This window comes from Strongylocentrotus purpuratus, unplaced genomic scaffold (genome assembly GCF_000002235.5).
Source record: "Strongylocentrotus purpuratus isolate Spur 01 unplaced genomic scaffold, Spur_5.0 spur5_contig_868, whole genome shotgun sequence".
Lineage (NCBI taxonomy): Eukaryota > Metazoa > Echinodermata > Echinoidea > Camarodonta > Strongylocentrotidae > Strongylocentrotus > Strongylocentrotus purpuratus.
The window spans coordinates 69,363-91,728 of NW_022145577.1; the positions used below are offsets into that span (position 1 = coordinate 69,363).

General features: G+C 35.6%; 1 protein-coding gene across 5 annotated transcripts in view; it reads right to left on the reverse strand.

Annotated features, from left to right (window-relative positions):
• The window catches only part of LOC115918380 (rho GTPase-activating protein 21-like), a 68,902-nt gene that overhangs the window by 10,755 nt on the left and 35,781 nt on the right, over positions 1 to 22,366 (reverse strand). For 3 of the 5 annotated variants that reach the window (XM_030975904.1, XM_030975899.1, XM_030975914.1), the window contains 7 exons: positions 21,975 to 22,119; positions 20,614 to 20,799; positions 12,192 to 12,327; positions 11,517 to 11,676; positions 10,932 to 11,027; positions 8,210 to 8,338; positions 7,020 to 7,088 (listed from right to left, as the gene is read on the reverse strand). In XM_030975904.1, coding sequence (XP_030831764.1) covers positions 7,020 to 7,088; positions 8,210 to 8,338; positions 10,932 to 11,027; positions 11,517 to 11,676; positions 12,192 to 12,327; positions 20,614 to 20,799; positions 21,975 to 22,119 — 921 coding nt within the window. The remainder of the gene's footprint in view (positions 1 to 7,019; positions 7,089 to 8,209; positions 8,339 to 10,931; positions 11,028 to 11,516; positions 11,677 to 12,191; positions 12,328 to 20,613; positions 20,800 to 21,974; positions 22,120 to 22,366) is intronic. The other 2 variants (XM_030975908.1, XM_030975919.1) reach the window with 2 other exon arrangements.

A 22,366-nucleotide genomic window follows, 5' to 3' on the forward strand; every position in this document is an offset into this window, starting at 1 on the left:
GTATCAGGTCACACACGTATAGGCCTCATCACCTTCATTAGTATCATGGTATGTGACATTCAAACTCATAATGAGTCTCGACACTTAATCCAAGGGAACACTTTATGATGCACACCAACACCATGATATTCAACGTATCATAATGAGTCTGGACGCTTATCTATGCACACCAAGGGAACACTTTAACCAACACCATGATATTCAACGTATCGTAATGAGTCTGGACATGTTATGATGCACACCAAGGGAACACTTTATGCACACCAACACCATGGTGTTCAACGTATCATAATGTGACTGAACATAGGAGTCTGACAAGCACTTTACACCATCCCTCTCTCTATCATGGTGTACATGTATCTGACATTCAACACACAAATGAATCTGGAAACATGATGACACAACTGAGCACTGAAAAGCAATACAGCAGTCTAACAGAACACAAACAAATACAAATGGAATGGGTAGTAGGGCACTTTACAACAACTCACTATCAAAGTATTGTGATATTTACAATATAATGAGTGTGGACACATGACAAAGGAGATCAAGGGGCACGACTTCAGGATAGGAATACCCCTTCTTGTTATAGTATGTAACAGATAACACTGCTCATAACTCTGTGTCTGGACATGGACATGGCACAGAGTTGGTATTAGAACATCCACCCCCCCCCCCCTCCCCTTCCATGGGAATCTTTGGTATGGCACAGTCATTCATCATTTACATAACAAAATGAGTCAGGAAATAAACTTGCAGGAAGCTAGGTGGATGCTTGGTATACTTGCCCTCTAGCTCTTGCAGCCCCTTGATTAGCAGAGATCTAGGATCAAGTGAGTCTGGGAAATCATGTACAATGAATGAGAGAAAGAGTATGTACTCCTCTCTCTTGCTCTCATGTCTCTACTCTATTCATACTCAGGTGGAAGTAACATTGGCACAGAACACTTCAAAACGTTTCAATCTCCTTTCTATTCTGATTTTCAATTAACAAAGACATACCGGTACATGTAAATGTACAACTCAATATCAATATGGTTGAAAAGCTTTTTAACAAAAAGGTTGGTGTAGCTGGATGTGATGTTCTTCACAGTGGAAGTGACAAGAAAAAAACCCACATATTATTCAAGAGAAGACAAATTTGCTTTGGACTAATTCAATATTTCACTTCAAACATGTACACTATTGATGTAGGAGGTGCCGGTCTATATAAAGTGGAAGTAGAAAAAGAATTCCATAGAATTCATCTATTCACAATTGCAGTACAATTTCTGCAGAATTTGTTTCACTTATAATATAAAAGAATACAGTGTAAATGTATATGACCGAATGAATTTACCCACCGTAGACTGAAATGCCAAGTTGCAATGACACACATGTAGCTTACTTGAATCCAATTGGTACATAAAAACGTTCCAATATTATACTTGGATGATATCAAACTGTTACTCAAATGCAACATCCAATGTCCTTTCTACATGATACGATGCCATACTGCACGCACACAGTGTCCAAGAACGTGTAATGTTGACATGCAGCTAGGACAGGAAGAAAATAGAACAGTCGTCTCTTCAAGTCTCGAGTGTGAGTGGTCATACGTCACATTCTATGACGTTGCTTGAAAACTGGAAATTTACTACTTCCTCAACCTCCTTTGGTTAACAGCATTTCATCATCATTCAATAACCTACATATTACATATATTTCCATTTAAAGGTAATACAAAGTTTTGGGAAATTTCGAATATTGAGTGGATAGTGATTCTTTACAATTTTGATATATTTGGATGCCCCTGTGGATGTTTTGTAAGGACTAAAAAATTAGCTCCTAAAACACTTCGACTCCTGCTGTCGAGAAAAATTGAATATTAAAATTTACTGGTGCTCCCTGTAAAGTTTGATGAATTTCAAATAGCGCCTACGGCCGTACAATGGTAGCCACGACCATGAAAATCTCAGAATATGAAGTTGTGATATATAATTTCTAAACGGGAATAGCTAATCTGTCGATTTTAGTCAAGAGTCATTGTTTTATAGCTTAATCAATATCTTGACCTTGAGAGGGAACTATACAACATAAAGAGTTTATTATTTACAATTTCATAACTTTAGACTCGATTTCAACCGCGACAACGATCACTGAATATTGTAGGATCGCATATGCTTCCAATATGTTCATTTGAACCAAATTCATGACCCCATACCAACACTTTGTATTACCTTTAAGTGACAACTAACAAAATGAAAAAAAATTATCACTTAAACTATACTTATGGCAGCATGTGAAAAATCAAGAAATGACAATATAAAAAAGTAAAGCTAGCTCTGAAAAACTACACCAAGAATCTAATACACTTGAATAGATTTTAATGAAGGAGGCTAGCTGTTCATGAACTATTAATTCAATGGCAGTACCCTGTAAATATTACCAACCCTATAGACCTAGCGCTGCTCAGTGGCTGCCAGGCTCACCATCAATTGGGCAAAAAGAATTTCCATTTTCGGTTTAACTTAATAAAATTTGGAGTGGATTTTAAAGAATATTATTATTAGAATCAATTTATTTATAGTTAACATGCATCAGTGTCACTGTCACTGCTATGAAATTGAAAAGAACTTGTATTGTTTACTGTTGGAAAAGACATTCTGGCTAGGCAGTCTCATAGGGGTAGTAGGAGGTGACAAACTTATTAAACTTAATGGATTCTTTTAAAAGCTCTCCTCTCATTATGATATCTATGACAAAAGTAATTTGTAGACAGTGTAGTATGAATATAATCATTCTAATATGGAATTATAAAACTTTCAGGGATGCCTCTTTCCTACCATGCAACCATATCAACATGTTGAGTATCTCCTTGAGGGTCTTAAATCACTGATTGAAACATACCAGTAAATATGGCTCATTTAGATCAACATTGCACAATAATCTAACTTATACTGATATTGCAACTACTCCGAAGATCAAGATACACTAATCTTGATCTAAGGAGACACGAACGAACGAACAATTGCATAAAAACAATGTATATCGCACCAAAAATTATATATTTACCATTACAAAATTTAAAGACTTATATTGCCACATCAACAGATTGTTCCCCCTATTCCACAAACCCCTGAATATTATTTCCTCTCTCAGGAACAGTCATTGTCAAAGTTACTGAATCAAAACTAGGTATCGTTTGATACTATCACAGCGTAAGACCTCAAACAAGATCATATCACAGAGTGCTGTGAAGATTTCAAACAAACTTTCTTTGCTATCTCGAGTAAAGTGAAACCTATCAGTTTCAATTTGGGAGGAAATGCAATTAAATTTAGAAGCTTAACTGATATCACACAAAGAGAAAGGAAGTTAGCTGTCTACATATCAGCATGAACTTCATGAACATAACCAAACTAGTACAAAAACATGAAAAATAAGAAATTTGGGGTGTTCACATATAGTTGGAGACACTGTCATAGTCAAGTATAACAAAAATAAATTGAACAAACTACATAAAATATTTGAATTTGTTGTTTCTACAACAGGAACTGCACTCATTATGGAAATGATAATGATGATCATGGCAATGATTTTAATGATGATCAAAATGAAAATGTTGGTGCTGGTACAAAGGATCGTGAAGATGATGACTTAGATGATAGAGTTGGCAACTGTATCAGGAGTAAATTAAATATCAAATTGCGCAAAGTTATTCAAAACCTTTTGTACAAGGCATATGGACAAATGCTTTTGATTTGATTAACTCTAATACTGGACCCAACAGTACCTCTACTCCTAATCCTAACCTTTTTTTCAATTCAATTCAATTCTCATTTATTTCATTCTCGATTAAAAATGACATTCATACAAATGAAACAAAAGCACAATCACAACATAAGCCCTAACCTTTTATCTCTGTGTCTGAAACTGATGTCACCACTCAAATGCCAGATTGTTATTAATTATCAAAACTAAGCCTGTTAAGATGTGTTTCTTTTACTTTGGTATGGTGCAAGAATGACCTGTAATAACCCCTGGTATGAATGAGAGAAGGATGCCCTTTCTTCATGCAATTAATATTCTTTCTTCCCATTCCAAGTTTCCTCCTTAAATGCCAAACAGCTTCCATTCCAAAACAACATAGGTATTGAGTAATCATATCAATTTCTGACTTAGTTCATATTGATGAACAAAAGATATTCAGGGATCATAAAAGGAAGATGGTAATTAAGTGTCTTCAAAAAGAAAATTGTAAAGAAATACTTCTTCAAAACTGTTGAGGATCTTGGAGAGCAAGTCTCTAGTAACATAATGCAATGGCTGGTGGCCAAACGATGATACCTAGTACTCAATCCATGAAACCAATGATACTATACAGGTGGCAGAGGGAGAGCCTGAAAACTAACATCCTGCATCTATATGTATGCTTTAGCAACATTTCTGAATAATAAATACCCTTTTCTTTGGAAAGTAATGACAACATGACACCCCCTGAATCATTGAGAACAAGAGGTTGGATCAATCAAAGGGCGTCTCTATATTAGACTGGGCAGGCAGGCAGTATGAGGAAGGATGTAATCAGTGTAGAATGGATATAGTCTAGCTAGCTAGCCAAATACAAGGAAACAACAACCTTTCTGCCAAGTGACCAAACCCTTCATCATCCCCTATACAGCACAGGACTCAGTCAATGATGAAACTAAAGTATTGGGAAATGGGATTCTGTGTTCCTACATCACCTATGACGCCTAGCTGGAATGCTCCCCAGGGAGTGGAGAATGTGCATACATTGTGTGCAGGTAAGCCTGAATACGATGACCAGGGTAATAATATATATCTGTAAAGCGCTTTGAGAGGGCATGCGGTCCTGAAAAGCGCTATATAAGACCGCACTATCATTATTATCATTATGATCATCACTGTCTATTACCATCTGGTTAAAGGTACTTGACAACAGTTTTAAGTAAAAAGAGAGTATAGAAATATTCACAATGTTTTAGATATTGTTAAGCTGGGATGACGGTCTGAAATGATTACATCATTTATACATGTTATACCTCACCAAGGCAGATTAAATTGTGCAATTAACGTTTTAATCAAGTTTACACAAATGTTGTATCAAACGGTTAACCTTCTATCCGGTATGCCAACTGCACACACACATTATGTGATTTCACAATTGAAATACCTCTCATAAAATTAAAGATGGGACCATTATAAGAATCAAAATGCTACCCCTATCACAGTATGGTTTTAATATCCTGACAGAAAATGACCATACAGTAAGCAAAGTAAAAATACAAAGCTTAAATTAGTTACAAACACTATTCCAAATTTTGAATTTTGACTTTCCTTATTCCTATTATGCCTTTGGTTGTTTTAAATGGGTCATCTCCCAGATCTGTTGCTCTCTTTTACCATTTCCTCTACGGTACTCTAAATACAAGTTTGCTACAATTCATCATGCTCAAGAAAATGGAGACGAACAATATACAACTTTATCTGTTTATACCCTTTCAATGCTTTAGACATTTCAAATCTCCAAAATTGATATATTACATTTTTTAAACTTCAAGATTATCTTTTAAACAAGTTCATAAATTGTACAGTACCTGTATATGCATGATTTCTTGATGTAATAGAAAAGAAAAAGTGGGTTTGGCAATTTCTCAAGATGGGCTAAAAGATACATCTAAAGTGCAATGTACAGCAAAACATTACAAGAAAATTACAAGAAAATTACAAGAAACATTTCTATATCAAGACAGAATTTCTAGGTTACTGCAGCAAATTTTGTTGCTAAGGAAATAGAACAGAATTGCCAAATGAATATTCCCTTTTTATCAGTTCCACTACCCCTATACTCACCTTTACAATATATACTACTGGCCTCTGTACACGAAACAATGTGTACTGCCTGCATACAACATGCCTCTTTTCAGAGTTTCCCATTGAACTGCCCGTGGTTACAGAGATCACACAGAACTAGCGACTATCGATGAAAACTTACGACTCAGAATCAAAGAGGAAATATTCATTGAAGTGCAAAGTCTTAGCCATGAGCTCCGGTCAACTTGCCCATTCATTAACACATACAAAGTCAACTAAAAATGTGGGGAATCCAAGTCCAACTTCATACTGATTTGTAGCCACAACACTGAATATGAAGGTTCATTTGAGTAAAGATATGTCCAGAGCAGTCGTTAAAACAATGCATTTAATGAGGTACAAGGAGAGAACTAATCTGCAAGTAAACTCACCAGGGAGCTAGCATCAAAGAGGTGATTATGATTATATAGAATAGTCCGCAAGCCATGCATGTATCATATTGCAGGTCAAATATTGAAGACAACAGATACAAGTATTTGTCACTACCCTTACCCCCTATCTAAGCTTACCGACCTCATACTCTCCGTCTCTCTCTCTCTCTCTCTCTCTCTCTTAACTTGTGCGTCATACATCATTGACCTCTTCCTTTATTGCACTCCCCCTTCTCTTTTCCTATTTTGTTGCCAAGTAACATTAATATTGTGTAAGTTTCCCTTTTTCTCTCTCTATGTCTCTCTCTTTCTGTCCGTCTGTCTGTCTCTCTCTTTCTGTCTCTCTGTCTATTTCTCTCTCTGTCTCTACCTCTCTCTCTCTCTCTCTCTCTCTCTCTGTCTCTGCCTCTCTCTCTCTCTCTCTCCCTGTCACTCTCTCTCTCTCTCTCTCTCTCTCTCTCTCTTAACTTGTGCGTCATACATCATTGACCTCTTCCTTTATTGCACTCCCCCTTCTCTTTTCCTATTTTGTTGCCAAGTAACATTAATATTGTGTAAGTTTCCCTTTTTCTCTCTCTATGTCTCTCTGTCTCTCTCTCTTTGTCTCTCTGTCTCTGTCTGTCTCTGTCTCTGTGTCTGTGTCTGTCTCTGTCTCTGTCTCTGTCTCTGTCTCTGTCTCTCTCTCTCTCTGTCTGTATACCTCCCTCTGTCTACAGCATGACCCTGATCAGAAGATAATGCATGCTAAGTATAGAAAGTCAGAATACTTACCCCTTCGCAGGGATCATTGTTTTCCTGAAGTACTTTAATCCAAGCAAGCATTGTCTCTGCTTCACTGACCTGTGTGCAAAAAAGATCATGATGTACGTTACATCCTCAAATTATATAATAAAACAAAAACTTGTTGCAATACCACAGAATAAGTCTGTACTACCGATCATGTGCAATGTAAACCATGAATATTAGTTGTCTGTAAAGTATGTCTGTAAGGTATCGGTTATCTTGGTGTGGTTAGAAACATGGCTAACATTGTATACTCCAGACCTGCCAACCTCTGAAGTTCAAAAACGGTATTCTTTAATCCAAAAAGTTGTATTTTGCTGACAAAAATTGTATTAGAAAAAGACACTGCATCAATGCCTCTTATACATGTGCATGTAGTTCCTACATACAGGAAGATTTTCTTTGTATGGATCATTGGTTGAAAATTTATGATTTTGTCATGACTGGTGTGTTCAATGAACCGAACAGCATCCCCAAATTGCCAATGTGAGATGATTGTATGATACTTTACAGGACGATTCAATCGTACTGGTTGGCAGCTCTGATACTCTATGAACATGGCTATAGTCTACTGTAAATAATACATCACTCTATTATGAACAGGACAAACACTTTCATAATTCAATTAACACATGTCAATCATCTAGATATAATGTAAAACTGAGCTAAAGATGAAATAAATAGAGTGAAAGGTTTTCATCTCTCTCAACTATATTGTTTGCCTTCTAGCACAGGAACCTATTACAGTGATCCTTTCACATTCTAATGATTTACTCATGCCACGACACCTCATGTGTACATGTATGACAGCTATTTGGATGTTCCATGGAATAGCAGCGAATATTTAACAGTTCAATTCAATCCATATTTCATAATAAGGCCTAAAAAAAAAGATGTTGTATTGCCCTCTGCGACCGCCCCAAAAATCTTGAAATCTACGGTGGGTTTTTTTTTTTTAAGTTTTTTTTTTACCGTTTTAAAAAAAAAAAAAGGTATTAAAGCATTCAAAACTGAAAAATATCAGCCCAAAGAGGGAGTAAAAAATAAATAAAAAAAGATTTCTGACCGATCGACCCATGATTTGGCACCTAAAGGGCAATACAACATCTTGTTTTTTTAGGCCTAATGCCAATGATAATTTCTTCTTAAAACTCATCACTCCAGAATTCTCCTCTCACCTGCAGCAAGTAGGTTGTTCCAGCTACGCTTGTAAGACGAATGACATTCTTCTTCTTCTTCGTGTAATCATAGGCAATGTCAACCGTTGATCCATTCAGACTGATCGGCTGGTCAAGGAGGCCAAGATGCTACCAAGAACAAAGGTTAGAGTTCAGAGGTTAAACAGAATAATTACCAAGGGTGTTTAATCAGACATCAAGAGTCCCATCTCTAGCTTAAGGTCATACATTATACAAGATGATGTCCAGGAAACTGCCACAGGTTCCTTGAGTAAAACATTGAAGCTGCACAGTTGATTCGTCAACTTAAATCGATGTCTCTATAGTAGCAGTTTCCAAAGGCGATTCAACTGAATTTGTTGCCTCTCTACCTGTCTTGGGTCCTATCACAGGCCTTTTTAATTGCAAGTCTTTAAATAAAGATAAATTCTAACAAACCTCCTCATGTTGTCTCAAGTAGGAGCTGAGAAACAAGTTCACTCTCCTTGGTTTCTCACAACCCTTTGTGAACAACTGCTTTTTATTGCCTTTCTAGATCCCTTCTTGTGACTTTGTTAGTAAGTCCAATCTTCAGTGGACTGGTCACAGATTTGTATGTATGCACAAACATATGTATCCCCACTAGACAATGCACCCATTAAACCAGAAAGTGAGCACATACTTCACAAACAACATACAATGAGGATCCAACATGGTGCAGGAAAGAAACACGATACTTAAACAAAGAATGGTATCTGCCCAACTGATACTTATGATAAAAATGAAAGAAATAAAAATATGGTTTCATATCCTATCTATTCAGCCCTGTCTTCCTGTTAGCATTTCCTATATCCTTTCCAGATGCTACAGACTCTCTTTCCTTTCTTTTTCACACCCTAATATCCTCATAGGAGCAATGCCAATGTGAGGACAATCATAAGCAGTGAGGATCGCACTATAAGCAATGGTCCCCTGTGGAAGAATCATTTTGATTACATATCCTATCATATACACTGTAGAAAAGGATGTGTTACCCACTACAGTATTTCTGTATTGTTTAACGTTTTTCATTTGTTTTTACCTTTTGTAATTATTGTACAGCGATTTTGTGATTATTGTTATCATTATGTGTGTATGAATTATTTGATTAATAAAAGTTTTAATGGATTTAAAAAATAAAAATCATAAGCAGTGACCCAATGTTTTCAATTACATTACATTTGTATAAATATTCTCTTTGTGCCCATTCAAAGAACATTTCCTTGTCCATGGTCTATATATGTGATTTTCAAGAGGTCTGGGGGTGGGGAGTGGGGAGGGGGCTGCTGCATGGTGATATTACATTGAAAAAATACAAGAAAAAGGGGGGAAACTTCCCTAGAAGCTAAATGTGTGTCCTGCAGATTGTACTGTATGTTATACATAGAACATTTCAGTGAAAGTACGATCGGTAACAGATAAGGGCAGAACTTGGATTTCAAGTAATCCGGAACAACCCAAATACAGGAAATTGTTACTTTACAGGATCACTCTCAATATGCTTGTTGGCTTGAAGCAAAACATGGAATATGAATCTCACTGCGGTTTATATTTAGCAGATGTTACAAGAACTAATACATCATGGGATGTACATCATACATGTAGCCTTAAAGGTGATACAATTTTTGGTACGGGGTCATGAATTTGGTTCAAATGAATATACTGGAAGCATATGCGATCGTACAATATTTAGTGATCATTGTCGCGGTTGAATTCAAGTCTAAAGTTATAAAATTGTAAATAATAAACTCTTGATGTTGTATAGCTCCCTCTCAAGGTCAAGATATTAATTAAGCTATAAAACAATGTTTCTTGACTAGAATCAACCGATTAGCTATTCCCGTTTGGAAATTGTATATCGCAACTACATATTCTGAAATTTTCATGGCCGCAGCTACTATTGTAGGGCTGTAGGAGCTATTTGAAAAGGCAGTAGTATTTTGGGGGCTAAATTTTCTAGTGCTTATAATACATCCACAGGGGCATCCAAATATATTAAAATTGTAAAAAATCACTTTCCACCCAATTTTCAAAATTTCCCAAAACTTTGTATTACCTTTAATGAATTAGAATTATTTCAATTGACTTAGACAGAACACAATCATTAAAGCAGGAATCTAAATTTTAGCAACCATATGCCTTTCTGAAACAGGAAACACTTAATGTATACATTGATCAATCTGATTGTGGACTGGAGCTTTTAATTAGTACAAAACACAACTTCAAATACAAGGGGATTGCAGTTCAAAAGGTTCATGTACTTGGAATGATTTACAAGAGGAGGCGTAGGGGTGGGGGATAAATTAGCAGCTGGATTAATAATTACTGATTAATCATGATTTTGTTGGAGCCTTTTAAGTGCAATAAAAGAGATTTTGAACATTTTCATGCGATACCAAATATATACGACATGGCCTTACAATAAGGCATTTCAATCAGTTGGAAAAGGACACTATACCTATTAGCATTAAAGTGTACCCCTCCATCCCCCCCCCCATTCTGTTAGTGCTACATCTATGCTAATTGCTCAATAAATATGTACGTTTATGCAAATTGCCCAATGAATATGTACATTAATGCTAATTACCCAATGATATGTACATGTATGCTAATTACCTAATGAATATGTACATTTATGCTAATTGCCCAATGAATATGTACATTTATGCTAATTGCCCAATGAATACATCATTCTCACTCTTACCTGTGATGGATCTCTCTGTTCCTTCATCAAGAATAGTTTGTTGACCTGTCCTTTGAGGACGGCCCATACAGGTTTCCATGATCTGTTAGGAGCCAGCTGCAATACAAAACATGCACAAAGGTGCACAAGGATTAACACTCAAATATCTTGTAAAGGAAGAATATATGCCATAATGCCATTGCAAATTATGGAAAGTAAATAATCAATTTGATGCATGAACATGCAAATCAAATGAACAGATATGAACTGGAAGCATGAACAGGCTTATCAAGTAAACTGTAAAAAGACTCCTAAATATGTGGTAAACTGAATTCTATCATCTCATGTAAAAATTGCCTTCATTTTGATTATGTTCACAAAAAAAAAAAAAATTATTATTATTTATTTACTTTTTTTAAATATATTATTTCATTTTTTAAATTATTTTTTAAAGTAACATTATTTGACCACTCTGAGAGGCATCTAATTGGCTAAAGATCTACTGCCTAAAAGATTATTAATAACCAGAAATTAATAATCCATGATAACCGATCAGTTCACCTTTAATAATCAACAATCATTAGCTGTCCTAGCTAGCCTACATACCTTGATATTAAGAGGCCCCTCTTTAGCTACAGGTCCAGTACCAAGCAACTCAATCATAGAAGGCCTTCGACAATGCTGCGCTTCTACTATCTTCGGTGTTCCCTCTCCAAAGAAGGATTTCAGCTTCCGGATGCTTGCATTTCGCTTTGGAGTGATCTTCCTATAAGGGAGCAAAGCAGATGAGACACGGCATATTATGCAAATGATCACCTTCTCATCTCCCTTCCAAGAAGATCTAGTTCTTCCCTGTAATTACACAGTAACAACTCAAGTTTTTTATTCAATTTCCACTGAAAACATAATTTATACACGCTTGTTTCATTTAATTTCAATTTAGTCCATTCAAGTACTGGTAATACATTTGATTTTGACATGAAGATTAATAGCGACATCCCCATTCCTTTTCTGTAGCAAATAGGCTTGGGAGTGAGCGCCGAGTACCTGATTCTACCCGATTCTGAAATCCAGAACCGAGGAGTCGATCCCAATCTCTAGAGAGTCAATTTTCCGAACACATCGGTTCCGAGACTCCCAGACCCAATTCTTTGGCGCTGGAATCTATTCCACAGCACCGAGAATGAGAGCCGAGCCTCTCGACTCTCTCAAAGCAGCTGAGCTTACAATTTTTTACTCATTTTTCTATGAAAAGACTTGATACGAGACACTGTAGCTTACTCTCTTGATTGTCTTTCTCCTTCCTGTGATGATGTGACGCTCCCTGAATCTCCGTGTTCTTCTTCCTCTTCACCATCAGACCCTGTCGCCCTGAGATACGAGGTCCTCCGTACAAGTCTCTGACGTCCGGACTGACCTGAGAACATTAATCAACATTTTATACAACTTGTTAATGACCAGACAACAAATAACATGAGAGCAGGCAGTGATGGGGGGGGGGGGGGGAACTAATAAATAAACATAACAATTTTGCTAAAAGAATCTATGATAAATAGTATACAAGCTTCTGTGAATAAGGAGATAGTCACTACTTTCCCAATATTACTTTTTCAAAAATTGAACCAATGTAACTGAAACCTATCACGTCTCTGGCTTCAAATTCACCAGCACAGACTGTCAAAGGTTCACAGGATTCAAATGTACTTAAAAATGAGCGATTCCTTGGAAAGGCAACGAAACGAAAGGCAACGAAACAGGAAAAACAGGCATACTTGGAAGTTGAAATTTGAGACCAGTTCTCTCCAACTCCAAGAAAAAGAAACGATCCGAGCCCTTCTAGACTGATTGCTTGACTGAAATCAGTGAAACTCATTACAATTGTAGCTCACATCATCACATGCCAGGAAATGGCATGGCGATCAGAAATTAAAGGAGACTAATTTTGGATTAATCTCAGCGGTAGGGCTTAAAAGCGATAAACATTTCTGAATTTGATATGCCGCAGCGTGATAAGCTTGGGAAGGATTGGGATGATAAAAGCTCACATAAAACTGAAATAAAACAAAAGATTGGATATGAAAAGAGTGAATCTATCTATGAGAACTATGCAAGCCAGTGTAAGGTATACTCTATCTATATAAACACTCTGTTGCTTACCCACGCCTTGCTATACATTACACTGATAGAATCAATTTATATAAAACAGGAAATACTACATTTAAAATGTATGGATATCACTAAAAAAATATCATTGAATCACTGACAAAGTCATTAAATTTACTGTAGAAACTTCAAATGGAAAATTCACAACATATGCATTAATTTATCTCTCCACGTTTCTTTTGTCTCTTTGCAAATCTTTTATTCATAAACAATTCTTTCTATTATGAAAACAAAATAAACTAAATGAGTGCAGTCAATAATAATATAATACCCATGAAACCCAATTCAATTGCTGCACCTATAACCAGGCATCTCTGCCCAGAACCAGAAGAACATACCAGTAGGCCTATATCATTTTGGATTCTTTGTACTAAAAACAAATCAAACCCAAATAAGGTTTAAAGGTAATTCATTATATTTTTTTCAAATTACTCAAGTTAATACCATCAAATATAAACTAAACCAAGTGTAACTATTAACCCACTTCAGTATCCTTTTACAAACAAATACCAACATTAACAAAAATGGTGTCTCTATTATTTATGAGAAAGAAAATGATTTACAAGAACTTAGCAGTATCTTCATAGTTTGGAAATAAGGCCAAATTCTTTCTGGTTCTCAGTAGAGTTTACAGACAAAATCAATCACATGTTCATCAAGGAAACAGCATGGTTGTTAATAAACGCCTTGCATCCCATGGCAAAATGATAAACAACTAAAATAAATCCACTTCAATCAAATAATAAATGAAATAAAATATAGTTTGCATTAGCCAACATACAACTCTGAAATCTTTGCAAAATAATGATTAAACAATATAAATAATTTTCTTAGAAGCAGGAGGACACTAAACTCATTTCATACGAGATTGAGTTGATGTCTTTTTGGCTCTCAACAACTGAATAGCATGATCTAATAGCAGTGAAGTAAATCATAAATATGGAGTGAGAAAGTGCACCTAAAACAAAAAAAATACATGAGATTACATAGAGATTAACATGGTTAAAAAAACAAGAATTCTTGTTTTCTAAACAATGGTTCATACTGCAATAGGTGTACAATTGTTATAAACTCAAATGACATTAAGAAAATCTTGTGGTAACATGAATTTCCCTGTTATTTTCCTTTTTGGTGACATGTGAGGATACAATATCCCCCAATAAATCCTATGGAGCACATTTTCAAAGTTCAAAACATGTACACTCTGATACAAAATATATATATTCAGTATCATTTTACAATTCCATACTGACATTATATCTCTTTTAAGTTTTATAACATCATTTCCTTAGGATTTTTTTAATATAAACATATGCATAAATGTAAATCTCATCAATATATTGATAATATTTATGTCATCATTGGAAATTCATGTAACCACTTTGCATCCAAATGAAATGTATAACAATGAATCAAAATCAACAAAATTCAAAAGTACAAATTAAAATAATGATACCAATGTTACCCCATATATCAAATGTTAAACCAAATACATGTAAAGTTAACAACTAAATTATTCATATCCTTACCAAGTTTTGTAATTTTGTAAGTATGTGAAAAATTGATTTGTCTTTGGTATTCATGTGTCCTGAGAATGTGACATGTTAAAGCCAAAGGACATCCAAAATTACTATAACAAAGGCCTTGATTCAACCAGTCCCCCTTTCATTCCTCAGTTACGAAAACACACAAAACATAAAATTTACAAGGGTTATGAATAATTTACAAGGGGTATGAATAATTTACAAGGGGTATGAATAATTTACAAGGGGTATGAATAATTCAGTTGTTAACTGTATCAATTATGAATTGAATACTGCCCTCTGGTGGGTGATAATAAATATTGCTTACTTGATCTATCTTCCTGAGTTACAGTCTAATTCAATAAGAACACAGTAATTAATCATGTTAATACAGTATCAATGGCACACTCTATAAATGACGGAATTAGAAGTAATATAAGTTTGTAATTCCATGAAAACCTTGAACATTCATTCACCCATTGAAACACAAGGTTTGTTATATTTATACCATTCTATGAAGTGTGAAATTAAAACAAATTTCTCATAAATAGATCTTTAAAAATGAATATTGCACACATAAATGTAGGTACTAGATTGAATAAAGACTTACACAAATCATTCTTGGAAGATATATGATATGAACTGTGGTAAGCAAATTTTAACTTTCTCATAACAGAGCAGTGACTGAAACAGGTAAATACACCTAATTTCAGGAAAATGTCTCTAACAGTTTTTAAGGTATAGGATAAACATGCAGGTAATTTTACAGTTTGCCTTCCAAACGAAGTAAAAATTCCCCCTCTCTCAAAGAAAATGAATAAAATCAAGTCAGGAATAAGAAGACTATCACCTTGGTTTCATCTTCCGATAGTCTTTAATACTTGGGACTCCGCATGGTTTTTCATGGCGATTGGAAAATTATTTTGCCTTATGGCTAAGCTTTATTAGGTATACATACTATCACATGCATGGTTAGAGGATGTATGCAATTCATGATCATTATAAAGATATAAGAAATACTGTTGATACATAGCTGATTTAACTTGGGAATGGTCCAAAAGATATATAAAGGCTGGCTGTACTAGTTATGCTAGGGCGGATTAAACCACACATCGTGGTCAATGACAGGTGGCTATCTCATCAACTCAGCTCTCAATTAACATAAGAAAAAGAGGATCATGGGGGACCAATGGTCACCGATTAGGCATTGTTTTCTATATAGAGGGAGCAAGTAGCTACAAGTAGGACAGTGTGGCTTTAATGAAGACAGGACATCTGCTGAGAGCCAAAATGGATAGTGTCAACAAGGAAATAAATCCATAGACAAGTGGTTCATATCAGTAAGGACCGTGGTGACCGTAGAGGGGGTATGTCACAACAAGAATGTGGGTTATAACAATGAGGGCACAGAAAGGGGTGGAATCATCTCAATTCAATTCAAGAGTTCTTTATTCGCTTTAAAAAGCACATATAAAAAATAACAAAAAAATATACACTATATTCTACAAATAGGCACATTCACAATATATGTAAAGACAAACAAACAACATCAACAACAGAATACATGTATAACAGGGTAAGATCAGAGTGTGCATAAATACAAGATAATTTCCTCGCACTCCTCTCGGTTAAGGAAACCCTTACATAAATAATCATCCCTCGAGTTGATCAATTCCTTTACTTGTTCAACTATGCGTATTGTCTCATCATTCACTTGGCATTGCACAGCCCACTGCTTTTGAATTTCATTGTTATCCATGAAGTACTTATCATTCAAGAATCTTATGTTACCTCCCAACACAGAATGAGCTCCATACCTGGCCATTCCAGCTATATGTGCCACTGTATAATTTTTGGAATTCATAGCTTTCAAAACAAAAGATAAACATCTTTTTGCAAACCATAACTCTGGATCCATAACACCTGCTAAATAAGGCAAAAGATGACAGTGTGTCTGCCATGGAATTTTCCAAACCCTTCTTATTGCAACCCGCCATTGTCTACAAATATTATCAAAACATTTATCAAACAGAGGATATAACTGTGAGCCATAGAAACTCGAACAATATTTATGAAACAATATATTTCTTATGTGAGAGTTAGCATATTTGAAATTAAACAAAAACATATTACATTGTCGATTGAAATCTCCAACACACTTTGAGATATCAAAATCATTTATATTCTTAGAAATATCATTCCCTAGATGAGTTACTTTTGATGCAATATCAATATGTCTTCCATTTATCGTGATTCCTGGATCCATAACTGGTTTACCATTACAGCTGAAAACTATTAACTGACTCTTTTCAGGGTTAAACAAAATATCAAATTTAATGGCATAATCTAAACAAGTTTTAATCATTTCTTGAAGAGCAGTCACGCTAGGTGACAGCAGTGTCAAGTCATCTGCATAACCAAATGCTCCTGCAAAAACATTGCCCATAAAGCACCCTATCCCATTGTCACATAACTCTTCTATCAGCCCATCTAGATACAAACAGAACATGCAAGGAGAGATAACTCCACCCTGTTTAACACCATTTTTAACTGTAAAATAATCAGAATATGCATTGTTCCATTTCAACCTTAGCCTTTGATTCTTATACATATTAAGCAATAGCCTGCATATCATTGGGCAGACCCCTTTGCTCAGCATAATGTCAAACAATTTCACATAATTAACTCTATCAAATGCTTTACTAGCATCTAGCAATAATCCATACACATTACTCCCTTCATGATTAAAGTACGATACAGTTTCTTTAACCATAGCAGTACATAGTGTAGTTGATAACCCTGCTTTGAAACCAAACTGTAGGTCATTAGTCTGCAAGTTCCCTTCTTCCCTTTTCATAAATACATAATCCAAAACTTTACCAATGATACTACCAAGTGTTATTGCACGAAAGTTTCCTGAATCGCCCAAATTTTTCCAACGACCTTTAGGTATTGGTACCATTGTACTTTTGAGCATACCATCTGGCGACACTCCATGCCATAACATGGCAGTAAAAAGCATTGCTAAATATCCACTGATTATTTTCTTTCCATGTATAATATGATCAGACATCACACCTGTTACACCATCACTTTTGGAATGATTTAACCTAAGTATTGCTCTAGATACTTCATCTCCTCCTATAACATGGTCATTCTGTAAACACTCATTACATTCATAAGGATGTATTAAACAGAGGGTTACATCAATAAGGATAGAGTTAAGACAGAAGACAGGGGTCATGTCAATAAGGATAGAGTTAAGGGACGGGTCGTGTCAATAAGGATGTACTTAGGGGAGGGGTAATGTCAATAAGGAATGAGCTAAGGGAGGAGCTTAGGGAGGGGTTATATCAATGAGGGCACAAAATGGAGAGGGATCATGTAAAAAAGGATGGAGCTAAGGGAGAGATGTCAATAAGGATATAGTGAAGGAAAGGGTCACATTAATAAGAATGTAGTTAAGGGACGGGTCAATGAGGGCACAAAATGGGGAGGGGTCATGACAGTAAGGATAGATTTTAATGGAGGAATCAAGTTAACATGGATGAAGTCAATGCAGATGAAGCAAAGAGGGGATGGGGGCCATGTCAAGTAGGGTAGCTAGGGCTTCTTGAGAGACAGGTTATATGAGGATAGAGGAAGGTGGTCTGATCTTCTCCTTGACACATCCTTGGGAGGTATACGAGAGGGAGGGCAAGAGAGTCTAGGAATAGCTACATTGCCACGCATAACAGGAAGCACTTGATTTGAGACTGGTTTCCTAGAGATTTATAATGAGGCCAGAGCTCATCAAGAAACATGTTTTGATAAGACACTCTACAGGTGATCTTATCCTGCCCTGCCCATGATAGGATCAGTACAATGCTTTACCCTTACCTTTACTCTTACTTGCTATGTCATACAAACTGCAGTAACCTAATCAGTATTTAATTCAGATTGAGAGTAACACAATTTTGCATTTTTATCTTACATGGCAAATGAAACTTGTCACTGACCTAAAAAACCACTTTAAAAAAAAATCTTACTTGGCCGAACGTCAACAATCCATCACCATTCAACAACTGCTCAAGGAATCTCACATTCAAATTAGTATGAAAACATGTTGCCCTTTCGTACAGCGCTTCACCAATATTTCATTCAACCTCTAGCCCACATCAATACCAACTTGGGCATCTACCTGCTTGACCCAACTTTTGTTTATATAAGAAAAAAAATCACAATCAACTAGACTTTAATATAAAGGTATCAAAACTAATGATCAGAATGGATAACTGCACTTATTGATTTGGGTGTGATATCTTTCAAATGTCATGCATTTTTTTGTGGTCCATCTAGCAAATCTGGAGGCCCGGATGTTAGTAAAGTGTTTTAAAAAACCTGCTCGCATAATACATAACTGTGTGCACTACTTTCCACTCATATGATATTTGACATTATCAATCTTTTATGTACCTGTGAAGTGTATCCCAACATTTTGCCTGCTTGCAGCTCATTTATTCTGACAAGCATGATCAATCTTGTCTCACAGGTGTAGCACCTTTCTATCTCTTTTCTTTTGATTGAAAGGTCTCAAAGAGAGATCACAGGATATACAGCTTAACAGCGTGATTAACCCTAGGGTGATTACTAATGCACTGGCTAATCCTTGCCAGGATAAACAGAGAAATATAAGTTTACAGGGGAACCGCACAACCACATACATATCTTGAGGAACATCGAGTGTCAACACGTACATAATCCAATTTGAACAACTATGTTAACACCCCTACGACAGTAGGCCTAGGGATATTCAAACTTTAAACTGAAACACAGAAAGATGATAATATTCCAAAATGAAATTTGACATAGAATTTTTGTGAGTTTAGGAAAACAAAAAATCCTAAACTAGTTACAGAAATTATTTTACAGTGTTCATTTTCAATTTGAAGAGTTTTCCTTCGTAAGAAAATATTTGTTTCACATATTAGCCTTCAACATTGCACAATTTCAGCTAATACTCAATGCTCATTGTTAATCCCATCACCAAGATAATCTATGGATCAAGAGTATGGAGTATACTTTACAAATCCCCTCTCTATACAATCATGAAAACTTTATGACATTCACATCAAACTGCTCCCTTGAATATGGCATTTTCCCCTCATTGATTGCTTCCCCACAACACACATGAAATGTCCTCTCCTGTATCCTGTGCACAAATGTTTTTTGTGAGTGCGATTTTTCTTGTGTGATTGTTTGTTCTCTACTTGCATGAGGTGATGTGGGTTAGATGAGCAGCATACTTATATAAGGTTAGGTGCATGATATGATTGCTTTATTGTATAATACAGTGCATACATGTATAGCAGCATTGTGTTTCAATATAGCATAATAAGATGGCAGTGGTATGAAGATAGACTTGAGTTCTGGTAATTTGACTGCATTTTAAAATAAACTGTTAAAAACATATTCAATTAAACGAGTCCTCATATCAATGTGATATTATGACTAATGAAAGAAAACAAAGTGCTCACAGATAAGCTAAGCATTGTAGATAAAATTTCTTATACATTATCAATCCTCAGTTTTAGCCTATTCCCAGAATATTCCATGAGTTACTAAAAAATGATACATTTTCTATAAAAAATGAATGAATTAATTATGTTCTCCTCTTGATTTGTTTATCCCAATTTAAGTCAAATCAACCAAATGCGCATTATGCTACTGTCACAAATGTTCGTAAGATTAATAATTTTGTACGAATCTCCCTGGTTTTCCATTGTCTTCCCGAGTTTCCATTGTCTGAAAATCGTTCGTAGCAGTTTGTAATGGCATTTGTGACTGAGGCTTTAGGTTTAATTAAATCACAAACATTTCTAAAGTTAAGAACGATTTATATCAGCATTCATTCTTTTTGCAAAATTTTGGGATATATTAATGTTTGACTATCACCAGACCTCAAGTCTACCTGTACATGGCAACCTATGATAGCAATGGTTTGAATGAATACATGAATGATACAACCAGCACCACACCTTCCTTCCACTGTAGAAGACGACGCGTAGACCCACCAAGTATCTTATCTTTGATCTTTCCTCCACTCCCTCGCTTGGTTGACCATGATCCATACCTGAAGAACCCTGAATCGGACACGGTCCGTGGGCGATCCTGTCCAGTGTCAAACGATGTTGATCTCGGTCGCCTCATTTTTAAGATGAATGCTGTTTACATCGGGGAAGAAAATTTTCTAGACCTTACACATTACTATGAGTATGATACTACCTCCTACTACTGTTTACAAATTCTTAGAATGGAACTTAGAGAGAGGAGAAAAACAAATGTGTATGTACCTTGATACCCAAGATCAGTAAGAGAAAGATCTCAAGATACCAAGTATGAAATATTGAAGGGATCAGTACTGGGAATAGCAAAACTTAAATACAATTCATGTGAGACTGGGAAACATATGCACAAGCAATAGACTTCTTAACAGAAGAAAATGATGATAAAGTATTGTAGAGTATCATCCACAAAAATCCATGACAATCACGCACAGACACATTTTGTGAAATAATGACAGCATGATGTTTGAAAGAAAAGAAGACTAGTGGGAAGGAAAAACATATATGCAGGGTGCTTTAGTACATTGCACGGCAGCTGGGTAAGAATCAGGGTAAAAGTCAGAGTGATTTAAAAGACTATTTTCTATGGTGTATTGGAAGTGAAAACAGAGGGTAATGACAAATGAGAACTGTGTTCAAGATGAGAATACACATAGCTTTGGTACGTGGCTGCAGTATAAAGAAGGGAACAATTGCATCTACAATGATTTGCAATTTTGTATTACGTTTAGGAAATAAAGAAAAGCATTTGTATTTGTGAAGGGTGTGGAATGTATATGTAATGAATATGTTTTTTTATACAATGACCTTTTTTTGACAATGACTTTTACATGTACATTTTGATGAATGTAATGTTCTTCACCAAGGCAATGAAAATACAGATCGTAAAAGTGGCATATTTCCTGTTGCTTTAATAGTATCTTTTAATTTAAAAAAAAGAAATGCTATGAATCTTCCTAAACATATATTACTAACAATGGAGTAAAACGTACCACACATTACGTGCAAAATTGATGTTAAATTACAGGGGAACAAGACCAGAAGCAAATTGGTTCATAAAAATAAGATGACTGTTGTGTAAAATACCTTCCTAAAACACCAACTAAATGACATACAGGAATTATCAAAGCACTTGTGGAAACAAGACAGGGCTCCAGGACACAGTCACTCAATTAACACAACAGGAATGACTTTGCTTTTAAAAAAGGCCTTCAAAATGATAGGGAAATATTTCTCTTTACATACTACATGAGTGTATAGATGCAGTAGATTACCTGGGAATAGTTTGGTTTCCTTTTCTCCTGTAGATCCTGCGCTGTTACTGCTAGCGCTAGAATCTTTCCTTCCTGGTGGTATGAGCGTCCCATCATCAAGCTGAATACCTTCAGGTACCGCACCTGTTGCATTCTTCCTGTATGCCTATCATCAAATCATATCAAAAGATCACCAATAAGTTATCAAAGTCATCTAAATACACTCTGAATAATGTCACTTTCTCTTCTCTTATTCATGGATCAAATCATTCAATATCATCATTGGGTAGTTAAATTCCATATTCTCATTTTCTAATCACTTTCATTCATTGCTCCAATATTTTCAAGGGATAATGGAGGAGTCCAATTTAGTTCAACATATTTGAGCCCATGGGTGCTCCCTATATACTGCG